We start from the raw sequence: 26,304 nt of genomic DNA, 5'->3' as shown, positions 1-26,304 counted from the left end.
GCAATACAGTATACGCTGTGAAAATAGTGCAATTTGAAAAAAGTAGTTTATTTTCAATAATATTGTATAAAATTAATATCCTTTTATTTCTATTAGATTCTATTATATTTACAATGGAAGAAGTTTCTAGTTATCACAGTATTAACAGTGTTGTAAATACTAAAACTTTATCTACATGATTGACTCAAACATGTATTTATCTTAATTAATGCCATTCTAATACTTATCAGCTTTTTAGTTTTAATTTCATAGGCATGTATACCTAGATTATCATATGCATTGCTAAAAAAATATTTTAAGAACATTTACGTTAAGTTATAATACATACATATATCATCTTTAAATATTTAAACTTCACAAACTATTTCTTTTATTGCTTCCAACAACTATCTATTATCGTTAAGGCAATGAGGCACTTGTTTAAATCATGGAAATACTTTGTAAGCACACTTATAATCAATTAGAACAATGTGTTAATCTTACGGTATTAAATTCTTCTTTTATAATTATTTTGGTGCTACCTTATGTTCTTCTAACTATAATAAGGAAACATATAATAAGATTTGAAAATATATAAATGCTCTCAATTCTTGAATTCTAACGATGATAATTATTTCTTATCTAACTGTCACATTGGTCATAATTGTTTTTTATATAAGTTCATAATTTCTTCGTTAAAAATATAATTAATTAATGATTGATACCGCCACCGTCAACAAAATCATTTTGTGATAATAAAATTTGACTCTCCTCACCTCTTAAACTGTGTCGAATACATAAGAAAAGACCAATGCTTAAAACTAAAATACCAATAGCGGCAATACCAAACAAAGTTACACTGCCCAATGATTCCAGAATTATAATGAACTTGACTATACTAGCATAATTGGAAGTTAAAGTAGCTTCCTGTGTAAACCATAGCGTCGGGACGAAGGTAGTCGTAACATTTTCAAACATCCTGAAAATATTATGCGAATTTAAGCTTACAATTTATATAAAAATATATTACATTAGAAAAAGAAACTTACTTCATAACATCGTCATGTAGAACCATTATATTTAATTGCAATTGTGCATGTATCTTTAGTGGGACTCCCGTTTTCTATAAAAGTTATAATGTTTATATGATGTGGTAGATTAAAGGATTTTTATTTATTATCTTATGATTATTACCGGTTCTAAGGATATTGAAAGTTCATGTTTCTCTTTATCAGGAATCATTCCTGTAATATTTTCTCGGTAACTCGGATCAGCCAAATAAAAGTGGGGTAAGCTAATGAATGCCGGTGCACCCCATTTACACGCTGAAATATTTAATGCTCCGGATGGTACGCAATCTCCCTGGCAATAACATTGTCGAGATGGTACTTTTGTTCCATTATCAAGTATCGTACCATCGCTAATATACCTAACACCAGTCAATCCTTCGTGAACAGTTATGTTATCGTATTTCGCTGACATAGTCCTATTAACATAATTGAAAGAATATAGAAAAAATTAACAACGAGGTTATTACTTCATATTTTTAACGTGAAATTACACTCACGTGCAAATATCAGATACGAAGAAACTAATAGTCTCGTTATTGGGTAATGGTGGCCACAAATCACCATTTGTTCCACCTACTACTCCACATTGCCCAGGATAATAACTGACTGTATCATTAAAATTCCATTCTTTTAATATCCCCAAGTCACGTAAATTAGATGAACCGGTAAGCATGTTAAATGTTCCATCATAAGATGCAGAACCATTTCTCTATAGATGATAAGATATTAAATAACTTGATATTAATAAATTTTATTGAACTTCATTTCTGTTTTATTAATGTTGTAAAAAATACTTACACTATAAAACCAACCAAATTTACTGAATGGAATTTCAGTCATATTTAATCGTCGAGCTATGTCTAGCAATTTATCATCGTAACCTTCGAACAATAATTCATTTACAGTTTTGGTGATTATCAATTGTTGATCTATTACACGCATTACTCCATCTACCATTCCACGTAAACCAGACGACTTATGTCGTAATGCGTATGCAACACTCTAAAAAAATAAGTAAACAAAATTCATTGTTACATATGTAAAATCATATCTTTCAAATATAATGGTATTAAAAGATACATACAGCTGTTATAGCATTTATATTAGTTACATTATCAGATAAACTACCATTTGACATAGATTCCTCAAAATGCCATACCCTTTTCCTTTGATATGTTATAGTACCATTTTCATTCCATGTTTGGTTTACTTTGTAATCAACTTCGCTATCATTAAAAAGTATTAGTTACAACAAAGTTAATACAAATTATAAGGTGTAATGTAAACTTGATACCTAAATACGTAAGGACCCATTTCCACAAAATTTGGTTTTGATCCATTGAGAGCAGTAAAATCATCTGGATTAGTCAAATTGAACAAGTATACTTTTAGATACATAGGGATGGGTGTTGCTTTCCAAAGTTCATAATTTGTAGATGATGGTGTTAATGATAATTGCTATAAAGATAAAATGTATGTAATAATTATAAACTTAAGATGTTATTCTTATACTCACCGCATATAAAAGTGCTTGATAAATTAAAGACCAACATATTCCTGTTATTAATCCAACAAGTGTTATTACTAAACCTACACCAAAGATGATGGCTAGCTTTGTACGAATATTCATTATTTTAATTGATGCTTTTCACCTGTAACGAATAAGTATTATATTTTGTAATATTGCAGTTCTTACATTTATGTGTATAAAGTAAAACATCAAAGTAAGTAAAATATCAATTTATTTATTCAAATAAAAATGATATTAATTCTTTGTATTCATACTTAATAATAATTTTCAGGTGTTTTATAATTTTGTTTCTTCAATTACAGCAGCTCTACATCAATCACATAGTCAAGGCAATTTTTTTTATCTATATACATCATGTGTTTATCAATTTATTGTTTAAAATATCTTTCAAATAACATTTTATAACATCAACGATACGAGTCATCTTAAATATGAAATATTCATTAGCAGTCGTAAAATTATAATATTGACCCATTGAAATTTATGCACACGATTCATGTTTTTTTTCCCAACACAAATTGTTGCACAGTTATTGAGGTACCTATCATCCTAATAAGAATAAGTTACTGGAATAATAATTATCTTTTGATTGATTACGATTTAATACCAGACATATCAGAATTAAGAACACCGAAGCTTTGATAACAAATATTTAAAATAATATCTTTCTCCAATTCACAATCAGTCGCATTTACTTAAATAAACATAAGTCATGGGTGCGAAAACGCTTTTTCACTGGCAAACAGTGCAACACTTGCGCCTGATGTACCTCAGACCGTAGGCGCGAATATATAAAAATTCATCGTAACATGATCTTTTATCGTGTTACACGAATAATTATATGGCATCATATCTTAATTTTCAAGTATTTTCAAGTATTTATGTTATCTTTAACGATAGCAGATCTTAAAATCCTTCTTAAGCAAACTTTTTATATCTTGCAAATGTATTATTGCAAATCAAATATTTAAAAGAAATCCTTTGATAATACTAATTCGTTGTTACCCTATATTAGCATTATCATTACTGTACTTTAATAGTGTAATTGCTTATTTAATATCATGATAAAGAACAACGTCCATTTACTAAGGCAAAGTTTAATATGCCAATAAGACAAGTTTGCAGATGATTGAAAAAATTAAATGTATGAATGATAACCTTATAGTTTATTTACAAATATTTTATGATGTTTTAACAACTATTACATCTTTCTATAATAATAATATAATGAGAATGAAATTAAATCGCGGAAACGAAAGAACGAATAAAGAATTTTGTAGATCAGAGCAATGTTTCTTATCATTCGTTGCACAAAGTTCAAAGTCGTTCAATATTCAAGGCCATGTTAATTGATCACGAAATGAAGATAAAACTGTAAATCATCGGACGAACTTATCATTTTCAGGTGCTGATACATCAATTATTCAAAAATGTTAATCGCAAACTCGTAAAATGATTTAATTTAGATAGCTTAAATAGTTAGGTGGGTAAATTAATTTCACTTTGAAATATGTCCTATTTTATTATAAAAATCAAACCTGAACATGAAGTATAATTCTAAGCATAATAAGATTAGATACCGAGTATCATCGTGAGGTGATTTTTCCTGTTAGATACAGTGACAATTAATCGTTCCTAGTACGACAGAAAACAAAACTTTTAAAGATGTAAATGCTTAATTATTCAAAACTTCCTTTTCGTATACAGACGAAAACAGGTTTTTAAGATATAATGAATGAAGTAGTCTTAAATTTTTTTAACCAGTTCTATACACGTATTTTATAAGTTAAGCTGAAGTAGATCCAAGAATTCGAAAACCCATTAATCGATCTATTTTTAAAAAAACGCAACACGCCCGAGTGCGACGCATAATTGATATGAGACTAAACAAGAAACCAAAGAACCGATGATTTCACCGATTCTGTATTCATTTCATTCCGACTAATTGTGCATAAGAAAACTGGTGACGAATTGAGCACGCATGTGTCATCTACTTGTAATTACTTATGTACTGTTTTTGTAAAATTTATGCACTTTCCTAACAAGACAACCGAGGACGCAGAAAAACCGACAAGTGGTGGTCTATTCTTTACGTAACGCAATAACTAAAATTATGCAAATGATTAACGTTAAAGTTATTTTAAGCATGGTAAAATATTCTGTAAGCAAGTTTGTTGGAATAGCATTGAAACGAAGCGAATCTCTTCAAAAGTATGCGCTGAAATACGGGTGAAAGTTGAGGAAAGATCGGTACATACGTGTTATAAACGCATGTGGAAATCTTACAAACTGGAAAGAAAGTGCATCCTATTAGGGAGATAAAAAGAGTCAATGACTCTTGGAAAAAGTTTTAATCTTTCAGAGAAATACACTTCCAAAAATGTACGTATCAATGTAAGTAAATTAACAGTAGGTACTGAAAAAGAAAAAAATTAAGAACACGTGTATTAGATTAGTAATGTAAATGGATGATCGTAAATTGGCGCGCATGGATATAATCGTACTGTATTGATTACGAACTACGAACCTGTTTGTATCATTAGATGCTTCTCATTAAGGGTACTGTGAGGCTGTTTACTCTTGACACACGTTACTGGTCATAGACCGTCTCGTTATTAATACACAGCGAGACAGTGTCACGTCCAATGGTAACGCGAACACGAGAGATTACCCGACGACTGGCCTGCGCAAACTTTTAGTTGACCAGCTCGCGGTGAGCTGTTGCAAGGCCGATCGAGGAATTACCAAAGTAGGGATCGGTGGATTGCCAGAGCTGTGTTCCCTCTGTTTCAATCTTGTCCATCAGTAGCAATTAGGTGAAAATACTTTCTCATACTCTAACGCACGAATCGAATGTGCAAGATTCTTTCAAATCACTTTCAAACTTTCAATCATACGTTTCCATTTACTCGGTTTTAATTACGTCACTAGAAACAAGGAATTCACTTTGAAAGTTGTAATGAAAGCGAATAAGTATTACAAATGTATTTTATATTGCTGCAACAGTTTATTGATTGTAATTGCATTCAGAGAAAACGTGCCAAACAATTGGTTTTTGCAAGTTGAACATTTTGTTTACACGTAGAAAGTTTATAAAAATAGTTTTGGACGGTAGCTTATTGGACCCTTGTTAATGACTAAACTGTAACGATGTGCATGAAACGTATTTGAAAATAATAAAGTACCGATGGTATAATTCGGTAGAATTGATATTAAGTATTAAGTTTACCACACGAACAACAACAAAGACTGCAGTTATGTAATAAAATGCTGTTTAATAACTCAAATTATCACGATACCATTTGTGTTATTCATATCTTCCTGCAGCTGCGTACGATCTCGTATCCTCGCACACATAAGACTATATTCTAACACGCCAATCCGAACGTTCATTTCAGAAATTTCGTTTTTCATTTTGGTAATCGTCTTTTTTATGTTTATAAGCGGGGCTACAAAAGACAATCGTCACTAATATATTCATGTAACATACCATTTAATACTTACTTCCATCAGTCATGCTTGAGCCTCTCTCATCCATTTCTTTTTTGACATGTTCTAATTCCTCTGTTAATTTATTAAATATCCTTGTTCTTTCTGTTACACCTCCACTAACATCCCGATATTGTTCTTTTATTTTTGATAATTCATCCTGAAGTGTTTGATACTCCTTCAAAATAGGATCAAGTTGTCTGTTTAAATATGATTCCCTTGCTTTTACTTTGTCTAAGGCACTTGTTATATCAGTACGTAGTTTATCTAATTGACTTTTAGTTCCAGTCAGATTTGTTCCAATATTTGTATGGAACTGTTTCATTTGTTCTATGTGTGATCTCCAATCTCTTGAATCTAAATGAAATAACTGTTTTGGTAATTTGATTTCTAAATGTTTATTAAGCATTCAATACCTGTTTTAACAGTTACTTTTAATTGAGGTAAAACTCTTTCTAATTCTAGTTGCCACTCTTCCCTATTTGTTTTAGACTCTAATATATCATCTGGTTTTTGTATGTCATTCTAGAAAAAATGACAAAACGTTTAAATCTACATTCTCTACATGTTGTAAATGGCTGTGTGAATTTACTCACAAAATTCTGACCATACAGTTTTGTAATATCATCTATATGTAAAATATCTTCATCTTCATCATCATACTCAGCCATCATTTCTTCCTCTACTTTTTCTAGAATTAATTCTGCATCATCATCTTCTACATCTGGTTCACTACTTGGTTCATCAGGAGGTATATCTACTCTAAAAATATTATTCATTCATATAATACTGAAATATGATACTGATACATTTGTTATACATATTTAAGAAATTTACTTCTTCCACTGAAATTTTTGTGTCTTTAATGCTTGATCTGCTAAGTTATCTAAAACATAAATAGCATGTTCACCACTGCCTTGCTTAAGTTTGTTAGGTGGGAATTCTATTGATACATTGATATCTCGTAAATGATCTAGTATCAAAGCTATAGTGGCATTAGGATCATCTGATTCTTGTGGAGGTTCAAAATTTCGGCCACTCTTTCTGATTAACCATGCAGCCAGTGATGTAAATGTATAAAATTGTTCTCCTGGATTTGTCTGTGTTACAAAATAGTTCCTATATGTTAAATAAATATGTTATTATAAATTTGTACATTGCTTGAGTACGTTATTTCATATGCAATTATTATAGCTACCTATTGATAGCTTTTATTTTAAATTCTGGTAAAAATTCTGTGTCATAATTTAATAGTTTTAATTTCTCTAACAGATCTTCCATTCTGATATATACAACATAGGGGGCAGATGGAGAAGATCCATCTTCTATTATAACTTTTGGAGCTTCTCGAAACATTTCTGTAATTGTAATTTTATTTCAGTATCACATGTGCAAATTGCAAATGTAATTATACAGGTATAAACTATGTTTAAAATTTGTAATTTTTACCTTTGTATACTATCTCTGAGAAGGTTCATATATAATTTATTTATATTTGTATATACATGAAATACACAGTTGATTCATCAATAGATATATGGTAAATATTCATTTTAATGTGTCATTCAATTTTTCAATGTAATATTGATCACTTTGATCGCTTTAAATATGCGTAAACAGGTGAAAACTCGTTTCTGGAAATTTTTCTAGGGACTGTCGGTAAAGTTTTCAACGCTTGCATCACCGTAGCTCTAAAAGCAGTTTCATCAACTCTGATAGTTGGTAGCATCGTGAGTTGTTCATTTTGTTGATTTTGACAATCGGTCACATTTAGTTTTCTCTTAGGTTTATTAAAATTTCTGCGTGATAAACATTTGCTGTGTACTGGCCTACATGGAAAATACCATATGATTATCAGATACGTTCCTAATGCAATTGAATGTCAATATATAATAATAGATCATTAGAATGGGTCTAATATCCGAACCGTTCTTGTTTGTATTAGCTTTAATCGATACCGGTTCGGTACTTTTCCTTTTGGTGTATTTCGTATCCTTTTTATGTTTTACAATCAAACAGAATGTTACTCAGTTACATTTTCTGTTGTTTATTTAACTTGATTAGTTAATTGTTGAATTCTACAGGTATTTTAGTAAAAAACATGCCTAGGGATTTCAATAATATATTTGTTTTTACAATGTTGAAGCACCTGTACTGGCGCTATATTCAACTGTAAAGTTGTTCAAAATACCTTTTTTCTCATTAACAAGTATACAGTTATATTCCTTATTTAAATTACATAGGTCATAACTTTATCAGATTTAGAATGTGACTATTTAAATGCACAACAGTGTTGTTCAAAGTTAAATACGGTAAACTTTTTATGATTTTATTACTCTTAAATAAAACTTACACATATATGTAAGTAAAACACAGTTAATAAACTTGAAATAAAATTTTGCAGTGGGTGGTACCAAAGTTAGTAGCACATTCATTTTTAGAGTTTTTATTATTAACACATGGACAGTTAATATTGTGCTTGGTAAATTTACCAATGACATTGTGGCTGCTCTATGAATATTTTGGTGTACCAAGTGGCAATATGGGAGTTTATGATCCCACAGAGATTCACAATCGTGGCCAGTTAAAGAGGCATACAAGAGATTGTATGATCTATCTTGGATACTATCTTATTTTCTTTTTTATTTATCTTTATTGGTATGTATACTACAAATATATGCATTATAGTTGAGATTAAATGAATAATTATTGTTATACACTGTTTTTTATTTTTCAGCATGATTATTGCATTATTAAAAGGGGATCCAATCAACAGGAATGAAGATGAAATATTACATACAGAATAACAGTGATAACATTTAAGCTTTTATACATCTTTGTCTTTTACTTCAGTCATATGTGATCATTTATTTATTTCTATGTTAATTATGCCAAATGAAATTTTGTTAGAATGGATAAAAGAAGTAACCATTTCCAATCACAACTTAGGATACCTTTAAGGACTAAGATCCCTTGAATATAGGACTTCCATGAGATTGTAGAAACTCTTATGTTAATTTAATTATAAGCATTACATGTGATAAGAAAGGAAAATTGCAATGTTGTAGTTAACAAAGGTATTATAGATAAAACAGGAACTGTAATTGAAAAGAAGTAATCTTATAACAATTGTTATAAGGATAACACAATATTGCATAAGTATTATATACAAAGAAGATTAAATCCTTTGAAATTTATTTTCTAATTGATGTTTTAAATATCACGGTATTATTAAGAGTATAGTAAAGAATTTAACGGCTTGTTTAGTCACCGGGCGTTAAATTAAATTGATTCGAGCTTATTGGCCGCAGGATAAGATTGGATCGATTTAATGAACTCGTTGCAGTTGATTAGTTTTTTTTCTGCGTGGAGGGCATATATCTATTTTTAGGTAAGACCAAAATTAGACAGTATCAAGTTTTGCTGAAATCATCAAATTACATTTGAGCGTGTGCTAATAATGTGTCTTATGTAGCGTTACAAAAGTAAAAGAATGAATTATCAAGGTAGTTCATCAATTGAAAGAATAAGAACCTATTTATAGATAATGATGCGATTAGAATAACGCTGAAAGAGCTTTAAGTGGTAGCTTTATTGAATATCACGGTTCGCGTTAAAATCAATTTGAGCGCGATAGGCGCACGTGTAGTGCGTTCTAGCATAATCTGGTGGCTGTGAAAGAGTTTGAGCGCCTCCTGGCGACGAGGGTAACTGGCGACTGTTGACGGGTGACGGGTGGCGGTGTTCGGATCTGCTCGGATCATCGTCGGTACGGCGCGCGGAAGGATGCTTTTCTGGACCAAGTGAATGCGCGAGTGCCCAGAAGTACGAAAACTTTCGCGGTGCATATTAATTGAAAAGCTCCTTTTATCGTGGAACATACGTGTTAAGCTGTCTTCTCCTTTCCGTACACTTCGAGATACTTGTCAGTGGTCCACAATTTCGCGATTTGTTTTTTATCTTTGAAACGTTCAGTTAACTGAAACTGACATCGTCGATGTTAACTGAAAACTCTACGAATCTCTTATCGATACTCGCAAGACGGTACCCGTCAGAATTTTGCGACGACGGCGACGACGACGACGTCGTCGTCGAGTTACAGTCGCATCTTCTATCACGGATGATTAAGCAACGGCACTTGTCAAGGTAAGGTGGTTCCGGAGGTGCGCCTAATGCTTAGGAGATTCTCGATGAGGCTTACGTCGACGTCGTCGTCGCCGTCGTCGCCGTCGTCGTCGCCGCCGTTGTTTTCACCGTCGCTGATATCGTTACCACCGCATCTATCATCTTCACCGCCGCTGTTATCATCGTCCTCGTCGTCGTGGTCGTCGCCGTCGTCATTGCTGGTAGCAAGGCTGCTGTCGTCAACGCCGTCACCGCCGTCATCGCCCTGTTCTCAATTGCCACTGTCAACGACGTGGTTTTCGTTACAGCAGTCGTCATTGTCGTCATCTTCATTGTGGTTATCAACGTCCTCGTGCTTGTTATTGTTGCCATTGGCATAATCAGTCTGGATCACTTTCTCCTATATTAGTGCACTTGTACTAGGAGATAATATTATTTCTATACAAATCTGCTTGTAATATCCTTCAGGCAGTATGGCAGGTAACAAGACAACAGGTAGTCCTTTGCAATTTAGGCCTGTTGAGGTCTCTAAACAGCTGCAAAATGGAGAAAAATTTCTTAAATGGGACGAGGTGAGAATTATACGTAAAATTTAAATAGAACAATTTATAATTGACAAATGTCTATAATTGTTTTGTTTATTTTATTTCTACATAGGACTCTGGTATAGCAACTCCTGTGACATTAAGGGTAGACAAGTTTGGATTTTATTTGCATTGGGTGGATCAACATAATGAGATGGAAATGTTGGATATTGCTATAATAAGAGATACCCGCACTGGAAAATATGCTAAAGTACCAAAGGTACCAAACTACAGCTAGTTGGATACAAGTTAAAAATTGAAAACCAAATGATTCATTAGTTCTACGTATCAATATATATCAGATATTTAGTATTTAGAAATGAAGTAGCTTGTCTTTCTATAATTATATCATGCTTTTGCATGGATGCTAATGATGCATAACACCAACACACGATAATTATTGACAAATCTATAAATAGAATATTACCTACTTTATGTCTTCAATGTAGTTCATTTTTTTCAGTCATACCTATCTTTATACACAGTGGAAATAATCGTAGTTATAGAGAAAGGAGAGCAGTTCTTATCTGTTTCATTTTCCTATAAATCAATAAACAGCACATAAAGTGGCTTTGTTTGCACTTTCATTGTGTATTAGTAGCTTATTGCAAAACCAGCTATTGTTTTGATTATAATGTGTATAATCTGATTTTATGCGGACAAACTTTGTTAGAGTTGTTGCATTGAAAGCCTGTGGCCATTCATATTAAATGTGTTTATTTAATCATAAAATGGTTTTCAGGATCCTAAACTGAAATCTATTGTGACAGTGGGCTTTCAAGATTCATTGGAGGAAAAGACAGTGACGATTTGTTATGGATCTGATTTTGTCAATATGAATTTTATTAACTTTTGTACAACGAGTGCAGAAATTGCACAACATTGGACAGAGCAAATTTTTCAGCTTGCATATAATTTAACTCTACTCAATACTAGTACAACTATGTTTCTGCAGAAAGCATATACCAAGCTTACACTTACAGCTGATAAATCAGGAAAATTTCCTGTGAAGAAGTGAGCACAATTTGTATATATGTGTGTGTGTATTAAAATAATTATACATATATACATAAATATGTATATTTGATTTATTGTCATTTCAGCGTAATAAAAATGTTTGCGCAAAATAAAGAAGATCGTAAGCGTGTCGAGAAAGCACTCGATATTTCAGGTGTTCCATGCGGAAAAGTAAGTAATTTCTTTCAGGTATAATTATTCATTAATTTTTACTAAAATCTCAATGTATTTTGTTTTCAGAATGACATGATATCGGTACCAAAATTTCAATTTGAAGATTTCTTCAACTTTTATAAGTCTCTTACTCAGCGAGCGGATGTTGAAAAAGTTTTTGAAACCATTGTAGGCAATAATAAACGTAAATTAATGTCCGTTACTCAATTTGTTGAATTTTTGAACAAAACACAAAGAGATCCGCGTCTAAATGAAATATTGTATCCATATGCAAATGAAGCTAGAGCAAAAGACATTATAAGTCAATATGAACCAAATAAATGTAATGCCAGTCGGGGTCAGTTAAGTTTCGATGGATTTTTAAGGTATTTGATGAGCGAGGATAATCCAATCGTTGCTTTGTCGAAACTTGAATTGTCGGATGATATGGAGCAACCGCTTGCGCATTACTTCATAAATTCTAGTCACAATACATACTTAACAGGTTTGCAGTTCTTTTGACTTTTTTTCCTTAATTAATGATGTAAATGTGTTGTAAACATTGTTTAACATTATTTTGTTGCACTTTTGTAGGACATCAACTTACCGGAAAAAGTTCTGTAGAAATATATCGTCAGTGCTTACTTGCTGGTTGTCGATGCGTGGAATTGGACTTTTGGAATGGAAAATTTGATGAACCTGTCATTGTCCATGGGTACGGTTATTTGTTAAACAATTACTTAATTCAGCTGATTTAAGTGTGCAAACAGTTGAAAATAATTTTCTGCTTAGATATACATTTGTACCTGAAATTTATGCACGGGATGTAATTGAAGCAATTGCTGAAAGTGCTTTCAAAACATCAGAATATCCTGTTATTCTTAGTTTTGAAAATCATTGTAACCCAAGGCAGCAAGCTAAGATAGCTCAGTATTGTAGAGAATTGTTTGGAGAAATGTTGCTTGATGCCCCTCTTGAATCTCATAAGGTATTTTTTACGCAGTCACGGTTTCTATTATTCAGTCTTACAATTCATGATTCTAGTTAGATTTCTTTTCGTATTAGCTGGAACCTGGCCAAGAATTACCACCTCCGTCTTTGTTGAAACGTAAAATTATAATAAAGAATAAGAAGAAACATCATCATCACCATAAAAAACATAAGAAAAAGCAACAAACACCAGTATCAGAGGTTGAAGAAGGAGCCCAAGAAAACGAAGATAATGGAGTAGTAAACGAAAGTGTTGATGGAGAGAATGGTCCACCGCCGGACGTTGTTCCTCAAGCCGAAGGTGGTGATAACAATGATCAGCAGATTGGAAACGGAGATATTTCGCATCCTCCAATGTTGCAACAAAGACAAGGCAGCAAAGATAGTGCTCAAGACGACGATGGTTAGCATTAGAAGAAATAAATGAAACTTCATAATCAGAAGCTGAAAATATTAATTTAAACTCGAAATATTTATTGCTTTAGATGAAGAAGAAGAATCAAGTACGGAAGAAGATGAATCAAACGTGGAGGATATTAAATTAAGGATGGATGACAAAGTGCCTGCACCTGATAAAGTAGCGTCTAGCGCTAAAGAAACGGAAGCTGGGGCAGAAATTTCAGCCTTAGTTAATTACGTACAACCTGTTCATTTCAATAGTTTCGAATCAGCTGAAAGTAAGTTAATGTGTACAACAATATCAATATATTTTTATTTATTTATATTGATTGTTACAGAAAAAAACCGTATGTACGAAATGTCGTCATTCGACGAAAAACAAGCTACAACTCTTTTGAAGGAACGACCACTTGAATTTGTAAATTACAATAAGCATCAGCTATCAAGAGTATATCCAGCAGGCACGCGTTTTGATTCTAGTAATTTTATGCCTCAAGTATTTTGGAATGCTGGTTGTCAATTAGTTGCATTAAATTATCAAACACTTGGTATGTAACTCCGTAATTTTACATATGTTTGTTTTATAGAGTAGTAACATTCTTTAATTTCCTCTGTTTTATTAGACCTTGCAATGCAGTTAAATCTGGGTATCTTTGAATACAATCAGCGTTGCGGTTATCTCATGAAACCGGAATTCATGAGGCGAAAGGATCGTCGATTAGATCCTTTCGCAGAATCAACTGTGGATGGTATCATAGCAGGAACAGTTCACATACATGTAATATCGGCTCAGTTGTTAACAGACAAAAGAGTGGGTACTTACGTTGAAGTTGATATGTATGGTTTACCAGCAGACACAGTAAGAAAGAAATTCCGTACGAAAATTGTTCCAAACAATGGAATTAATCCTGTATACGATGAAGAACCTTTTGTATTCAAAAAAGTAAGAATCAATTTCAATCGTGATTGTTAAGTGTACAGTACCGAGTATGGTAGACTTCCCCACGGAAAATGGGGATTCCTCTCCTCCCATATGGGAGGGTAGTCTGCTGTACTCGATGTTGTAAGTATGTATTTACAAAAGAATCTCGTTTATATTTCGTTAGGTTGTGTTACCTGAATTAGCTTCGATCAGAATTGCTGCATACGAAGAGTCAGGTCGTCTAATAGGTCACAGGGTATTGCCAGTAGTTGGACTATGTCCTGGATATCGACACGTTGCTCTTAGAACCGAGTGTGGTCAACCATTACCTTTAGCAAGTTTATTCCTACAAGTTACCGTGAAAGATTACGTTCCAGATGGGCTTAGCGAGCTAGCCGAGGCTCTGGCGAATCCGATTAAATACCAGAGTGAAGTAGAGAAGAGAGAAAAGCAATTGTCAGTTCTTACAGATTGTGTGGATGATCCGTCAGATGAAGTTGATGTAAGGTTTGAAACGTTGAACAGTTGTTTATCTACTAACTAAATAATACACTAACACACGGGTACTAACATTTTATAGGATAAGCCGAAAGTTGGTGAAGGAGCAAGTTCTTCTAAGCCAACTGTAAGTTTATAAGATAGAAAATGTTGACTAATGTTAACTGATTTATATTTAGGCTTAAATATTTTGTTGCAGGAGGAAACTGTCAAAACGAAAAGATTACAATCTGTGGGTGAACTGCCGACACCTATTTCAACATCTAGCAATGTGCACGGTAGGCCATCTGTTGCAACTACAAATACGTCCGAAACGCAAGATGCCGATGTTGGAACTCCAGCTCCACCGGTTCAAGTTGTTGAAGCTTCTGGCAATAAAAGTCCGATCAATGCCAGTAGCAGTACGTGTCGATTATATCTTTTTCGCATTGCATTTAACAGTGAAACGTTATTCTTTATTATAATATTGTAGTGCTCGACGAAGTAGTAGCTGAATCGTTAGAGAAATTAATGGAAAATAAGCTTGTCAGAGAGAAGAAAATGGAATTGGAAAAGAAACTGGAATCTTTACGAAAGAAACACGAGAAAGAAAAATTAAGAGTACAATCGCAAAAAAGTTCTCTGGACGGTGAAAAGCACAAATCGAAGTTTTATATGAGCCACAAATTAGTGAAGCGGTTGTCAAGCAGAAACATGTAAGTTGTAGACTTTTATCAGGAAAAGATTTCACTCATGAGCGTTACATAAATGTTTATATTTCTTCTACAGCTTTTCTAGCGAGGTAGGATTGAGCACGTTAGCTCTGGCCGAGACGTCAGAGTGTACGGATTTAGAAAATCGTGAAGGTAATGGCGGAGCTCCAAAGGGATTACCCAGAAGTCAGAGTGAACGTTTCTTAGCTGTGTGCAAAGCTCACGTTCAACAGGAACGCGAACTTCAGGAAAAGTATTACGAAAGCCTATTCACAACCGTGGAGAAAGTAATGAAAACCTCTCAATCTAACCAGTTGAAAACATTAAGAGTACTATTGGAACGAGAAACTGCCGATGTTATGAGGAAACTTCAAACTACCAGGCACGGAGAGGTAAAACAGTTGGCAAAAGTACATAAAGACAAAGCGGAACTGGATCGTATGAAACGAGAAGTGGCTAAGTCGACTGTTGAAAAGGGTGTGAACGAGTGTACTCGATTGACGAAAATTTATGAGAAAAGAAGGGCAGAACTGGAACGGCAGCACGAAGAAGTTCGCCAAAGACTCGAAGAAGAAAGGGCTAAAGTAAAAGACCCATCATCCTCTTTATTTGTATTCAAATCGTTTGTCCGATGTTTTAAACTATTCATTCGTGTTCCAGGTAAAAGCTACCCTAATGGCGGAGTACAGTAGTCGTTGTAGTAAATTCGAAAGCGGAGAGCTGCCTTTATCTCCATCCGGCGGAACCAGTATGCCGGAATCACTTAGCGGGAATATGTATTGACTGAAACGATAGATGGTATCTTGGTTTTAACCTGACACGGTTTGGAAAATTTCCAAACCTATGGTAATTTTGCCGAAAGTGTAATCCGGTTCAGGAAGACAACAACGGATTTTACTTCTCCGAAGGATAAACAAAATCATGGCGTATACTGTATCGAGAACGGTAGGGAATTCGTGAAATCTACGCAGTTACCTGTGTTTTGCTAAAATAATTTTATCCACTTCTGAGAAAGTCTTTTTTGCAACGTGTACAGCATTTAGGAGGGAGTGTACGATTTCGACGAACAGAACACTGTGAAATTTCAAGCAAATTGTTCTGGAATGGTTCGTTTACGAAGTCTTGCGTACAAAGAATTTCTTTCTTTCTTTTTTTTTTTTTTTTGACGTTTGAGATTTTATCATGTATAGGCTCGTTCGAAAGGTTCGATATCGATCAGCCCGTTAAAAGACGATTTTTCATTTTGTTCGAAAGATCTTTGATTTCATTTTGTTTTTTGAAAGATCAGCAACGAGCGTCGATTGATCTTCCAATCGATGCCACTTTGATCTCAACGCGAATAAGTATCATTGACCGTTGTGTTCGACAAGATAAAGAAGCGAATTCTATGTTTTCTTCTTCGATTGGATATTTTACTTACGCACAGTATTAAACGCACTGTTTCTCATTATACTCGAGACCATCGCCGCCCAGCGTCGGGATTATATTCCGTTTTTCAAGTCGACGATATTTCCAGAGAATGGCGCCAGAGCAAAAGAACGAGATCACGTGAGAAGAGGTACATGATTCTAAATAAGGAATAACGTTTCTAAGTGCTACTATTTAATCTTGTTATTATATGTATAAGGCGTTATTTAATTAGAAGAGAGACCGATGCTAAGTCGCGTTCCAAAAGTGTAAAATCGTAGGATCGCCAACACGATCGGCGACAATGAAGCGAAAAGAAGAAAAGGACGTACACCAACGAGGATGGAATCTCTTTGGCCTAGAGGTGTAAGGGACGCGGCGAGGTTTTAAGATTCGGATGGGCGTATGCGTGATTTGATATATTTTTGACTGAAAGTACTCCGTATAAAGACAATTTTTCGAGTAGCCCGTATTGCGTACGCTAAAAAAATGAAAGCGAACCAAAAAAATGAAGAAGAGAAGCAAAGAAGAAAAGAGACGAGTTAATATTAGAAAAAAAAAAAGAAAAAGGTAACGTTTCCAACGTTTTTGTATCGCGCGATTTCGCACTGCGGCTGTTTCACAGTCAAAGGCGAAATTAAAAGAAAGAAAAAGGAAAACGTTTTGGGGCGAGCCTCTTCTAGGAAGACAATCAAAAATGTTACGCTGTAACATTGTCCTTGTTGTTTCTAATCGTACGATATTTTAAGTAATTCGATATTACACATACATATTATATATATATACACGTATACATATAATTCTGAATAGCTATTACAAAGAATTTAGGATTAAAAGATAACTGCGCGTTCACGCATTGTAAATTTCTCTCGTGTGATCCATCCCATTATAATTATCTCGTATATAAGATCGCGAGCTTTTGCAAAAAGAAAATGAAGAAAAAGAAAATAAGAAACGATCACTATTAACACACGATATGTAACATATGTGTATATATGTATACGTGCACGCACACGAACATACGTACATTGACGTTTATGCGTTTCACCAGACGCGCAATTAGAGCGTGCTCGTTATCGATGCGAAAGAGAAAAGGGACACCTTTGCTATTATACATACATACGTGTGACACTTGCGTACTGGCTTATGTTGCGTCGAGTGGTCATCAACGGATCAATTCGAAATTGTTTTCTTAACTATGCGACTGGGATGAGGGTAGTAGTAATGGAAATAGCGATGGCAGTGGGCTGGCGGTGGCAAAATGGATAAGCTCCCTATTTCCCATGAATTTCTCCCTTATTGTGTGATTGAAGATCCCGATTCGATAAGAGGAATCATGGAAATAGGGATGATTGTGGAATAGAAGCGTGGTAATTGATAAAATAGTCAACTACGAACGCAAAGAATCTCAGGATGGATTTCTGAGCACCGAGTCCTTATTTTCTATAGATTTTTCCATTATATTATGGCGTTTACGAGTGTCGCGAGTATTCCGCCTGGGCTGGTCCACGGGTTCGAGCATACGACGAGCTGGGCGCGGTAGTAATTTCCTGGCATTTAGGCTCGTTCCGTTTCAAACCGTTTTCGTCGTGTAAAACGCTAAACGATCGCGGGTTCAGGCTGAAACGTTCGCCTTGTTGCGCAGTTATACCTTATCTTACGCTCGTTTCTGGAATTTTTCTTTTCTCTTCTCGGGGAAGTTACGTTGCTGTAGAAATTCTCTACGAGACCTAGTTACGATGTTGTTTTACGAGTCATCAGTGCAACAGGCGATATCGGTTGTAGTTTATTCCGTCTCGCAGACACAGAATTCTTTTCTTAATAGCTACGCAAACGGTTTCTTAACGCTTCTGTAGCAACCCGTTTCTCTATTTCCACCTAACAATTTTTTATGTGTTTCGTGACAAGTATTTCAAAACCGTTCCGGATTTAACCGACCGGTTAAATCTTTTTCAACGTATAGAGATTAATTGTAATATTATTTTTATGATAGATGAAATATTTGACATCAACAGAAGAAAAAAAAAAAAAAAAGATATGTTGAACGTCTTATTGGTATTATTGTTTATATAATAACAGTATTTAATTTCGCACAAAATAACGTCGTACGTCGATAAACCCTGCGATTTACGTAGAGGGAACGCGATAACGATTTGAAAGATCGAGTGATCCTATTGAAGCTGTGAGTTGTTGTCAATAATTGTTTAATTTTAAGCGCAAGGAACACTGCATTTTAAGTTGAAAGAAGGGTATCCTATCGTTAAATGAGAAGGACGTATTATAGCAGTGGCGAATTTAGGCTGTATATATCAAATTTCTTAACATTTTCAGTTACGAACGTTAGATTATCTTTTATAAGACACCAAAGGCAAAATTCGCCACTGTGTATTAGTGTATTAGCTCAACCCAGCTACCCAAAGTTGGGTCTGAGGGGTTAGCGCAAGGATTAAAAGAAAAAAAAATATATATATTCCGCCAAGGTGTAGTTTTAAGCGTCCATCCGGATGAAACGATCGTACACGATGAGTTACCAATATTCCTTATTTTTATTCGCGCCGATCGCGATCAGATTTTCGCTGCGAAGCTTACCATCTTCCGTTCTGCTGAAAGGGAAAAGGAATGATGTCGCAAGTCGCGGTGGACTCGATTGATGAGAACATTTTAACCAAGAGGGAAAAAGCACAGTGATAATCTATTAAAAGATGAGATAAGTGTAAGTGTAAGCGCGAGCGGGTATATTTAAATTAAGTAGCGATAGTCGATGGAAGGAACTACCTTTAGCGTTGAAACGCGAGGGAAATCAATAGTACCATTTATGCTAAGTCGTACAAGATTATCGGAAGTTTATATATACAGATACACACACACACACATACACAATCTCTTTATCTATATTATATATACATGTATATCGTAACGTTCGTATACAGATTATACGTGTGTCGATGTTTTCTCTGATCGTTTAAAACATCACGACGATGCATCGCTCACGTTTGCGACGTCTCCAATGTTTGCCGCGAGCGTGGAACGTTTATAAAATATGCAACAGGCGATACGTGGTTGTGAATTCTTTTTCAAACGCTTGTCGTCGAGACGCGAAACGTTTCGCGAACGATCGAACTGAGAGGATTTGTTAAAAAAACAGCGCGAATCATTTCGATCGTTTCAAGCGAACCACCTTTTGATCTCTCGACGGATTCCTTCCTTCGTTGCACGAGAAACTTTTGGAAATTTCTTGTCAGAATCGTGCCACACGATGCATTTCCCTCGGATATTTTTTTTTTTTCCGCGCGGGTCACCGCGTATTCGCTCAGGACGAACACGGTTTCGTCCTCTTCCTATGTATATTCCTGTAATTGTACAGGACGCGACGAGATTGATATTAACGAGAAACTGGCGATAGAAATGACGAGCAAAATGTAAGTTTCTAAAATCAAATTTTATCATGCGTCAACTTTTCTGAAGAAATTCAGTCAACCTATCGTCGTATTCTTTTCGATATCAGGAATTTCGTCGCTTCCTGTATACAAACAGCGTGCGCGAATTATGTATATTACACACGTACCTAACGTATAAGTATAAAGGAAAAAGAAGCTAGATTACGACGAGGACAGATATTATATTCATGTTGATATATTATGTGTTGTTGCTGTTGATGTTGTTAACGGTAGATTAGCGAAAAAGGTGGCAGTACTAGTGTATAGTCGTTGTTTCGTAGAGCTAATGCGAGGACTAGTATTTGCGTTACCTGTACGCGACACGCGGTCGTGTTAATCGATTGCCAAAAAATGGAAAAAATAAGAAAAAGAATAATCGATTGCGTGCGAGAAGAAACAGTTGTAAGTTGTAGATGTAATTTTATGAAAAACGGCCTATCGACGATCGTGACGGTCTGGCGTCGCTCACGTTCCTTTCGAAATTCATGAAAATCTGATAGCTCTACTCGTGAAAACCGTGATCGCGGTTAGACTCGCGAAGTACAATTTCTATCTCGCGGAAATCATTTTCTACCGTGAATCTCTTTGGCATCCGTGCGATATAAGGATCTTTTGTAACAACGATTCTTCGTACCTGACTCGATTCTTCTGTCGGTCCAACGTTTTACCTCGGTGGGCTTTTTTCTAAAGCAAGGAAACAGGTAAACGAGCACGCGAGAACGGCAGAGGTTTCTTCTCTTCTTCAGATCGTCAAGTCTGTCAATTCTTCGATGCTTCGAATACTTCTTCGATGTTTCAATGTGATTTTTATTCTCTATCGAACTCGTTTCCGTTCCTCTTTTACTCGTGCTCGATGGTCGTCGTTTTTTCGTCCGAACCGGTGTTCTCTTTTGGTACCAACGAGGTGCCATTTTTATTCCCCGATCGACCGACCGCTTCCGTTTTCTTTCTTCTTTCTACGAGTCTTCGTTTTTGCTCAATCACTCTAGTTTCTGTTGGATATTAGAAATTTGAAAGCGATGAAAATAGAGTCATTTTTATTTAGAAACAGACGTCCGTTGAAAAGTTGGTTAGTGGAAGGAACACGAAGCGGTCGTAAACGAATCGTATATTTTCATTGATTCTATCATTGTGTCGTAGGCCTTTAAGTCTTGCCAATTGTTCAGGATTCTCTTGCCTTCCAGTGGAAACAGATTTTTAATCGTCCAACGCGAGGACACGAAACAGCGATCTTATTGAAAGTTTATTCTAGTTAAATTATTGTTTTCTTTGATGGGAAGCAGAGGGATGGGTATCGATCGAATCGCGGGATATTTGCAAACGATTAACGGGGAAGAAATTAGAACGACGCGCGGTGTGTCGCGGACAGTTTGTTTTTCCCTCGGCTTCGAACACGGTCGATTCCTTCGTTGGTTACTGTCACGCAACGCACCGAGAAAATTGAGGGTTTCGTCCTTTCGTCGTCCACGAGCTTACCACGGCTCTCGGTCTCGGCTCCCTTCTCGCTCGTGAACGGTTATTGTTAATTGCCCGTACAAAAAACCGTGCGTACCTATTAACCGTAATTTACGAGTCGCTTCCACATTAGATACCGCCGAGGGTAGGGATTGCTCGTTGTAACGTTCCTCTCAAGATTTTTCGCCGATACATATTTTAAGCTACTTTATACGCGTCTCAACGCCGCTCGCGCCAATTGATTTAGCGTGGCAATTTAATTTTCCACGGAAAGTTACTTTTTACCTATTCTTCGCTACATACAGGGTGATTTAAAATATGGCTGTTTCGACACGAATAAATTAAGAATTTCGTTCTTTTTTTTTTTTTTATTTTTTAATCTCGACGACCCTCGATCTTTGATTGACTCAATTTTCCAATGTAAGAATCTCGCCAAAGCTCGTTCGATTGCAGAATCTCAGTGCATACGTAGTATATATATTTTCTCTTTTTCTTTTTGACTACGTGTGAGAATGTATGCGTGTGTGCGTGTCACACGGATCGACGTGTCCTCGCGGTTTTGTCTCTTGTAGGAGACGCGACGCACATCCTCCACCAAGCTCGTCCTCCGTTTCCGCAATTTTCATTGCGAATTCAGTCCGCACAGATCTTCCGTAACGATAAGGATTTTTTGAGCCGTTTTTTATACGTGTACACGCCTCGCCTTTTCTTCCTGATCTGGTGGTGAACCACCATCGTACACAACTCGTTCCCTCGATCGGACTGTTTTTCCTTGACATTTCGGAATATTTTTTCGATTTCGACGCATTTACATTGTTTTTCTTCGCTTCGGACAGCTACGTGTTTTAGGTGTATCGTTAACGATGTAGAAGCATCGCGCTACGAGACAAAACGCTTTCGTTCTTGCTTCTGTTCCTTTGCGGGACAAGAGTTCGCGAAACGCGCTAGAATCTCGAGTTGCTTCCATTTTAGAGTTTCGGTACCGTTTTCCTCGACGGATCGATGCGTTTTCGCGTTCTTTCCACGACAACGAGAAGAATATCCTCCGTACTGGTTGAATTGTTTAAGAAAGGAGAAAAGGAGATCCTAGTCGTTGGGATATTCTTCTTGTTCTCAGTGTCGCGATTCGGTTTCTCGGACCTCGAAGAAACGTCAGAGTACCGAAACAATCGATGTCGATCGGTTTCCAACCGATTTTGGGTGTACTTTTTTTAGGCAAAAGCGTTAGAAAAAATATTGTTACTCCCTGTTATGGATAAGCACCACGAATTAAAGGAAAAACAATGAGACCCAGTTATTATATCCGTATCGACGATATATGAGTTTTAACGATATTCTATAAATGGCTGTACCGTATTGTAAAATCAAAGATATAGTGTACAATAAAGTTTAGTGTTGTAGAAACATTAACTTCTAATTATTTTAGATTTTGGATACCCAACTTGGGGGTAGAAACCCTTAGGATGGTCACTATAAGAACGAAGTGAAACGCAATTTGTTTTATTAAAGAACGACAAATGTTTTTTATTAAAGAAACGATAGATCTCTTGTTCGCTCGTACGAACGCGTCATATGAATGTCTAATGAATTTCTTAACACGTAGCGATAGGTTTCTTGATGTATGCCACAAGAATGTGATATCTATCTAAAATACTGTACTCTTCTTGATCATTGTTGGTCTTGTTCGGGAACAGGATCTTCCGGCTCGCTATTTCACGCACGATCGCGTCCTCGAACTCCTGTCTCAGATCATCAGGGATCCGGGAGATGAACGGGTTGACAGCGATCGTGTGATCTGCAAAAATGATCTATCTTTCCTACAACTATTATTTGATATTCATGCGCAATATAGATGCGAGCCTATACTTTTCAATATCTGCATGTTCTCGTAAACGAAGCTCTTTTCTCTTTTGCTGCAGTGTAGAATCTCGAAGCCGATTCCTTCAAGCATCTTCCTCAGGGCTGCCCGAGAGTCCTTGTACCGTTGGAAGAAGGGTATGTAACGATCCGCGTCCTGAGAATACCAGAATATGAATTCAGTGTTCGATGATCACAATTGATCGTGGTTCATTTGCTTGTCGTACAACCTGCATATACGGTTTGTATCGAGGATTTTCGTGCAGCTTCACATAAGCGTCGAACCCGTTGTTCCAGGCTAGGAACATGATCAGTGCTTTCCCTCCTGGTCGCAATAGCTTGTACACGTTCTCGAAAGCTCGCCTAAATTTCACGATAATCAACATCTATCACTTTGTACCGGAGTGTTACCTGTAATTATATTATAGAAAATAAATACCATGTGTTTTGGCACCAATGGAAACAATAGAAGGATAAGGCATTGCTGAATTGTCCTATCTCTTCGTTAGGCAAAACCGTAGCTTCGATATCCAACTGCAAGAACGACAAGCGTTTCTCGTCCTGGTACTTTTGCTTCGCGTGATCGATCATCGGTTTTGATATGTCCGCCCCTACAACAAACATCACGAAATACAGGTACACTCTATCAAGACCCACTTTTTTACGTTCTTCTCTTACCAACTAGTACAGCATCCGATGATAATCTCGGTAAGATCAGCCGTTTCGTTACGTCCCCGGGTCCGCATCCGATGTCTATGCACTTGCCCTTCATCTCGGACATCTCCTTCTCGAATTCTTCAATTATTTCAAGCGCATCACAATATTGGGACTTGCTGGCGTTTTCATACTCCTCGACCATGTACATTTTCGATCCTTTTATATCGAAGCGACTTGTACCAAAGTACAAACTATCGGCTCAATACACAGCCAGATCTTCTACTGCTGACTTTTCGACCCGACTTTGGTATTTATATTCGGTGACTCGTACGAACAACTTTCCTGCTCTCACATTCAGTTGTTCCCCCGACTCCTTATTTCATTTTTTTCTCTTCTACACCTCTACGTCGCTCTTTTTTCTTCCTGACCTCTGTCTCCCTTCTGCCCGTACCTACCTCAATATCCGAATTCTTCGTCCGCTTCGCTATCCAGAGCCCCACAGCTCGCAGCCCGTTCTATCACCTTCACAAACACAATGGTCACGTTCGGAAGTTCATCGACCTGGTGCTGCTTGACGAATGCATTCGAACAGGCGGGGCCATATCCGTTCGAACGTCTCGATGGCCACCGATCATCTTCAGCTTTCCATCTCCAGCTTTCCAAAATAAAAGTTCGCGAATTTGATGCAGCTGACAATGCAGGAAAGTATTTTAGGTGTCCGCCTCCGATTCTGCTGATTTTTCGATAGGTTTTAAAGGACCGAAAATTAAGATATACGTGTTTTTTTATTTTGGCCTGTTTTCATATTCACGAAAACTATCATAGATAGAAGGAAATTTTTTAAGGAAACGTTTCATCGTTTTTTAAAATCTTACATTTTTGCATATTTTAATGCATCGCACACATACGTCGGGTCGTAATTTTCAGTTCTTTAAAACCTATCCAGAAATCAAAACAATCGAAGGGGGAGACCTAAAAAACCTTCCTAGCGAGGACGCACGGCAGAGACTGGAACACAGCTGCTTAGAATTTTAGTACGTAAGGTCCGGGCCATATTGAATAAGGGCATAGGGACGAAGTGGTTCCAAGGGGAAAGGGGAAGTCGTCGCGGCCAGTTTGCCAGGTTGGCCGATTGATCTTTCGATACGGGTCCGATTTTTACCGAACGCTCACGAACGGTTCCTTTTAAGGGCACGGGTCTACTCTCGAGAGTAGAACTCGCGCGAGAAGCTATCGAGAGCTATTCTCGAAGCGGTTATTCGTTCCTACCTCTGTCTCGCAAATATTTGCCCGCTTGTCAGCGGTCGTCTTTGCCGCTCCTTCTCGTCGACGGAGGGCGATCGTTAAGGTGTCGTTAGGAAATTGAACCGGTCGTCTATTCGACGAGCAAACATTGTATTTCTCGGTCGATTAAAACCCGCCCTCGTTATACCGACGCGTGTATTCTATTTATCGTGCGCGTGTCGTTGTTATTTTTATAGGACGTACTTATCCGCGCCCCTTTCTCTGCTTAGCGTAATTAATAAATTAAACTGGAGCGCGATGTTTCTACCGATCGGTTCGCTCGATCGATCAGTTTCTCTCTCATCGGTCCCTTCTTATCTTTCATTAGAGTACTTATTTCAGAGAAATACGTGATGCAGAAAAAAACGTGGTAAAAAGTTGAGAAACGTGAGTGAGCCGAATGAAAAAGATGAATGGCAAAGCTGTTTATTACGATAAAGCAATCGTCATCGGTAACCCTGTCCTTGATCCCGAAGTTGAATAATATGACACACGGAATACGGTACAACGAGTTTCCGGGATGAATCGGCAGATATCCTTTGAATTTATGTCGCAAAGATAAATCGAAATATTTATGAATGCCAATGCGAGTTGACCCGATTCCGTGTCTAGCTTTTCAATTATTACGAAAGCGAAGCTAGATCGAAGCTCGTGGGTGAAACGTTGCGAAAGGTAGCGAAATTTCTCTCGTTTCCTTGCCTAAATCCTCGTCGTGTACGTTCGTGTGTATCGAAGGAAGGAGGCGGCGGAGAGAACGA

General features: G+C 36.2%; 5 protein-coding genes across 13 annotated transcripts; 2 read left to right on the top strand and 3 right to left on the bottom strand.

Annotated features, from left to right (window-relative positions):
• Nucleotides 1-60: 60 nt before the first annotated feature.
• Nucleotides 61-5,271, bottom strand: LOC114877819 (protein croquemort). 2 transcript variants are annotated; one of them, XM_029190882.2, is made up of 10 exons: nt 5,108-5,271; nt 2,835-2,923; nt 2,566-2,701; nt 2,344-2,507; nt 2,134-2,275; nt 1,848-2,051; nt 1,547-1,758; nt 1,174-1,465; nt 1,029-1,102; nt 61-958 (listed from the first exon to the last, which is right to left on the bottom strand). In XM_029190882.2, the coding sequence occupies exons 3-10, from the start codon at nt 2,677-2,679 to the stop codon at nt 691-693; spliced, it is 1,470 nt and encodes a 489-aa protein (XP_029046715.2). In that variant the 5' UTR covers nt 2,680-2,701; nt 2,835-2,923; nt 5,108-5,271; the 3' UTR covers nt 61-690. The 2 variants fall into 2 exon arrangements, with proteins under 2 accessions (XP_029046715.2, XP_029046706.2); XM_029190873.2 differs by lacking the exon at nt 2,835-2,923.
• A 294-nt stretch (nt 5,272-5,565) lies between these two features.
• On the bottom strand, nt 5,566-7,754 carry LOC114877862 (intraflagellar transport protein 57 homolog). Of its 2 annotated transcripts, XM_046285138.1 has the most exons (7): nt 7,519-7,754; nt 7,268-7,427; nt 6,907-7,188; nt 6,666-6,831; nt 6,486-6,594; nt 6,085-6,426; nt 5,566-6,029 (listed from the first exon to the last, which is right to left on the bottom strand). In XM_046285138.1, the coding sequence occupies exons 2-7, from the start codon at nt 7,423-7,425 to the stop codon at nt 5,863-5,865; spliced, it is 1,224 nt and encodes a 407-aa protein (XP_046141094.1). In that variant the 5' UTR covers nt 7,426-7,427; nt 7,519-7,754; the 3' UTR covers nt 5,566-5,862. The 2 variants fall into 2 exon arrangements, with proteins under 2 accessions (XP_046141094.1, XP_029046808.1); XM_029190975.2 differs by having other exon boundaries at nt 7,268-7,754.
• A 3-nt stretch (nt 7,755-7,757) lies between these two features.
• On the top strand, nt 7,758-9,266 carry LOC114877896 (protein cornichon homolog 4). The gene is made up of 4 exons (XM_029191027.2): nt 7,758-8,058; nt 8,313-8,381; nt 8,474-8,727; nt 8,807-9,266. Exons 1-4 carry the CDS (start codon nt 7,978-7,980, stop codon nt 8,874-8,876), a joined length of 474 nt encoding a protein of 157 aa, XP_029046860.1. The 5' UTR covers nt 7,758-7,977; the 3' UTR covers nt 8,877-9,266.
• An 84-nt stretch (nt 9,267-9,350) lies between these two features.
• Nucleotides 9,351-23,154, top strand: LOC114877776 (1-phosphatidylinositol 4,5-bisphosphate phosphodiesterase classes I and II). 6 transcript variants are annotated; one of them, XM_029190813.2, is made up of 18 exons: nt 9,351-9,894; nt 10,663-10,766; nt 10,852-10,998; nt 11,521-11,792; nt 11,882-11,966; nt 12,036-12,453; nt 12,543-12,663; nt 12,741-12,936; nt 13,014-13,341; nt 13,424-13,615; nt 13,676-13,885; nt 13,961-14,280; nt 14,444-14,761; nt 14,840-14,884; nt 14,957-15,158; nt 15,230-15,452; nt 15,526-16,033; nt 16,110-23,154. In XM_029190813.2, the coding sequence occupies exons 2-18, from the start codon at nt 10,668-10,670 to the stop codon at nt 16,230-16,232; spliced, it is 3,807 nt and encodes a 1,268-aa protein (XP_029046646.1). In that variant the 5' UTR covers nt 9,351-9,894; nt 10,663-10,667; the 3' UTR covers nt 16,233-23,154. The 6 variants fall into 6 exon arrangements, with proteins under 6 accessions (XP_029046646.1, XP_029046637.1, XP_029046626.1 ...); XM_029190804.2 differs by having other exon boundaries at nt 9,351-9,911; XM_029190793.2 differs by having other exon boundaries at nt 9,351-10,113.
• On the bottom strand, nt 22,105-24,529 carry LOC114877883 (juvenile hormone acid O-methyltransferase). 2 transcript variants are annotated; one of them, XM_029191008.2, is made up of 5 exons: nt 24,284-24,529; nt 24,045-24,216; nt 23,836-23,968; nt 23,615-23,762; nt 22,105-23,543 (listed from the first exon to the last, which is right to left on the bottom strand). In XM_029191008.2, exons 1-5 carry the CDS (start codon nt 24,468-24,470, stop codon nt 23,341-23,343), a joined length of 843 nt encoding a protein of 280 aa, XP_029046841.1. In that variant the 5' UTR covers nt 24,471-24,529; the 3' UTR covers nt 22,105-23,340. The 2 variants fall into 2 exon arrangements, with proteins under 2 accessions (XP_029046841.1, XP_029046848.1); XM_029191015.2 differs by having other exon boundaries at nt 23,410-23,556.
• Nucleotides 24,530-26,304: the final 1,775 nt, after the last annotated feature.

This window comes from Osmia bicornis, chromosome 3, assembly GCF_907164935.1.
Source record: "Osmia bicornis bicornis chromosome 3, iOsmBic2.1, whole genome shotgun sequence".
NCBI lineage: Eukaryota > Metazoa > Arthropoda > Insecta > Hymenoptera > Megachilidae > Osmia > Osmia bicornis.
This window is presented reverse-complemented; position numbering and strand designations above follow the sequence as displayed.

Coding starts and splice junctions, on each gene's coding strand:
- LOC114877819 (XM_029190882.2), bottom strand. CDS start 2,679: ATGAATATTCGTACAAAGCTAGCCATCATCTTTGGTGTAGGTTTAGTA. Junction 2,052..2,133: donor ATATAAATGCTATAACAGCT/GTATGTATCTTT, acceptor TTATTTTTTTAG/AGTGTTGCATACGCATTACG. Junction 1,466..1,546: donor TTCGTATCTGATATTTGCAC/GTGAGTGTAATT, acceptor TTATGTTAATAG/GACTATGTCAGCGAAATACG.
- LOC114877862 (XM_029190975.2), bottom strand. CDS start 7,425: ATGTTTCGAGAAGCTCCAAAAGTTATAATAGAAGATGGATCTTCTCCA. Junction 7,189..7,267: donor AAAATAAAAGCTATCAATAG/GTAGCTATAATA, acceptor TTTAACATATAG/GAACTATTTTGTAACACAGA. Junction 6,595..6,665: donor AACTGTATGGTCAGAATTTT/GTGAGTAAATTC, acceptor CATTTTTTCTAG/AATGACATACAAAAACCAGA.
- LOC114877896 (XM_029191027.2), top strand. CDS start 7,978: ATGGGTCTAATATCCGAACCGTTCTTGTTTGTATTAGCTTTAATCGAT. Junction 8,382..8,473: donor GTTGTTCAAAGTTAAATACG/GTAAACTTTTTA, acceptor AAAATTTTGCAG/TGGGTGGTACCAAAGTTAGT. Junction 8,728..8,806: donor TTTTTTATTTATCTTTATTG/GTATGTATACTA, acceptor TTTATTTTTCAG/CATGATTATTGCATTATTAA.
- LOC114877776 (XM_029190813.2), top strand. CDS start 10,668: ATGGCAGGTAACAAGACAACAGGTAGTCCTTTGCAATTTAGGCCTGTT. Junction 13,616..13,675: donor TAGTTTCGAATCAGCTGAAA/GTAAGTTAATGT, acceptor TGATTGTTACAG/AAAAAAACCGTATGTACGAA. Junction 15,453..15,525: donor CGGTTGTCAAGCAGAAACAT/GTAAGTTGTAGA, acceptor TTTCTTCTACAG/CTTTTCTAGCGAGGTAGGAT.
- LOC114877883 (XM_029191008.2), bottom strand. CDS start 24,470: ATGTACATGGTCGAGGAGTATGAAAACGCCAGCAAGTCCCAATATTGT. Junction 24,217..24,283: donor ATCGGATGCTGTACTAGTTG/GTAAGAGAAGAA, acceptor TGTTTGTTGTAG/GGGCGGACATATCAAAACCG. Junction 23,763..23,835: donor GATACAAACCGTATATGCAG/GTTGTACGACAA, acceptor TGGTATTCTCAG/GACGCGGATCGTTACATACC.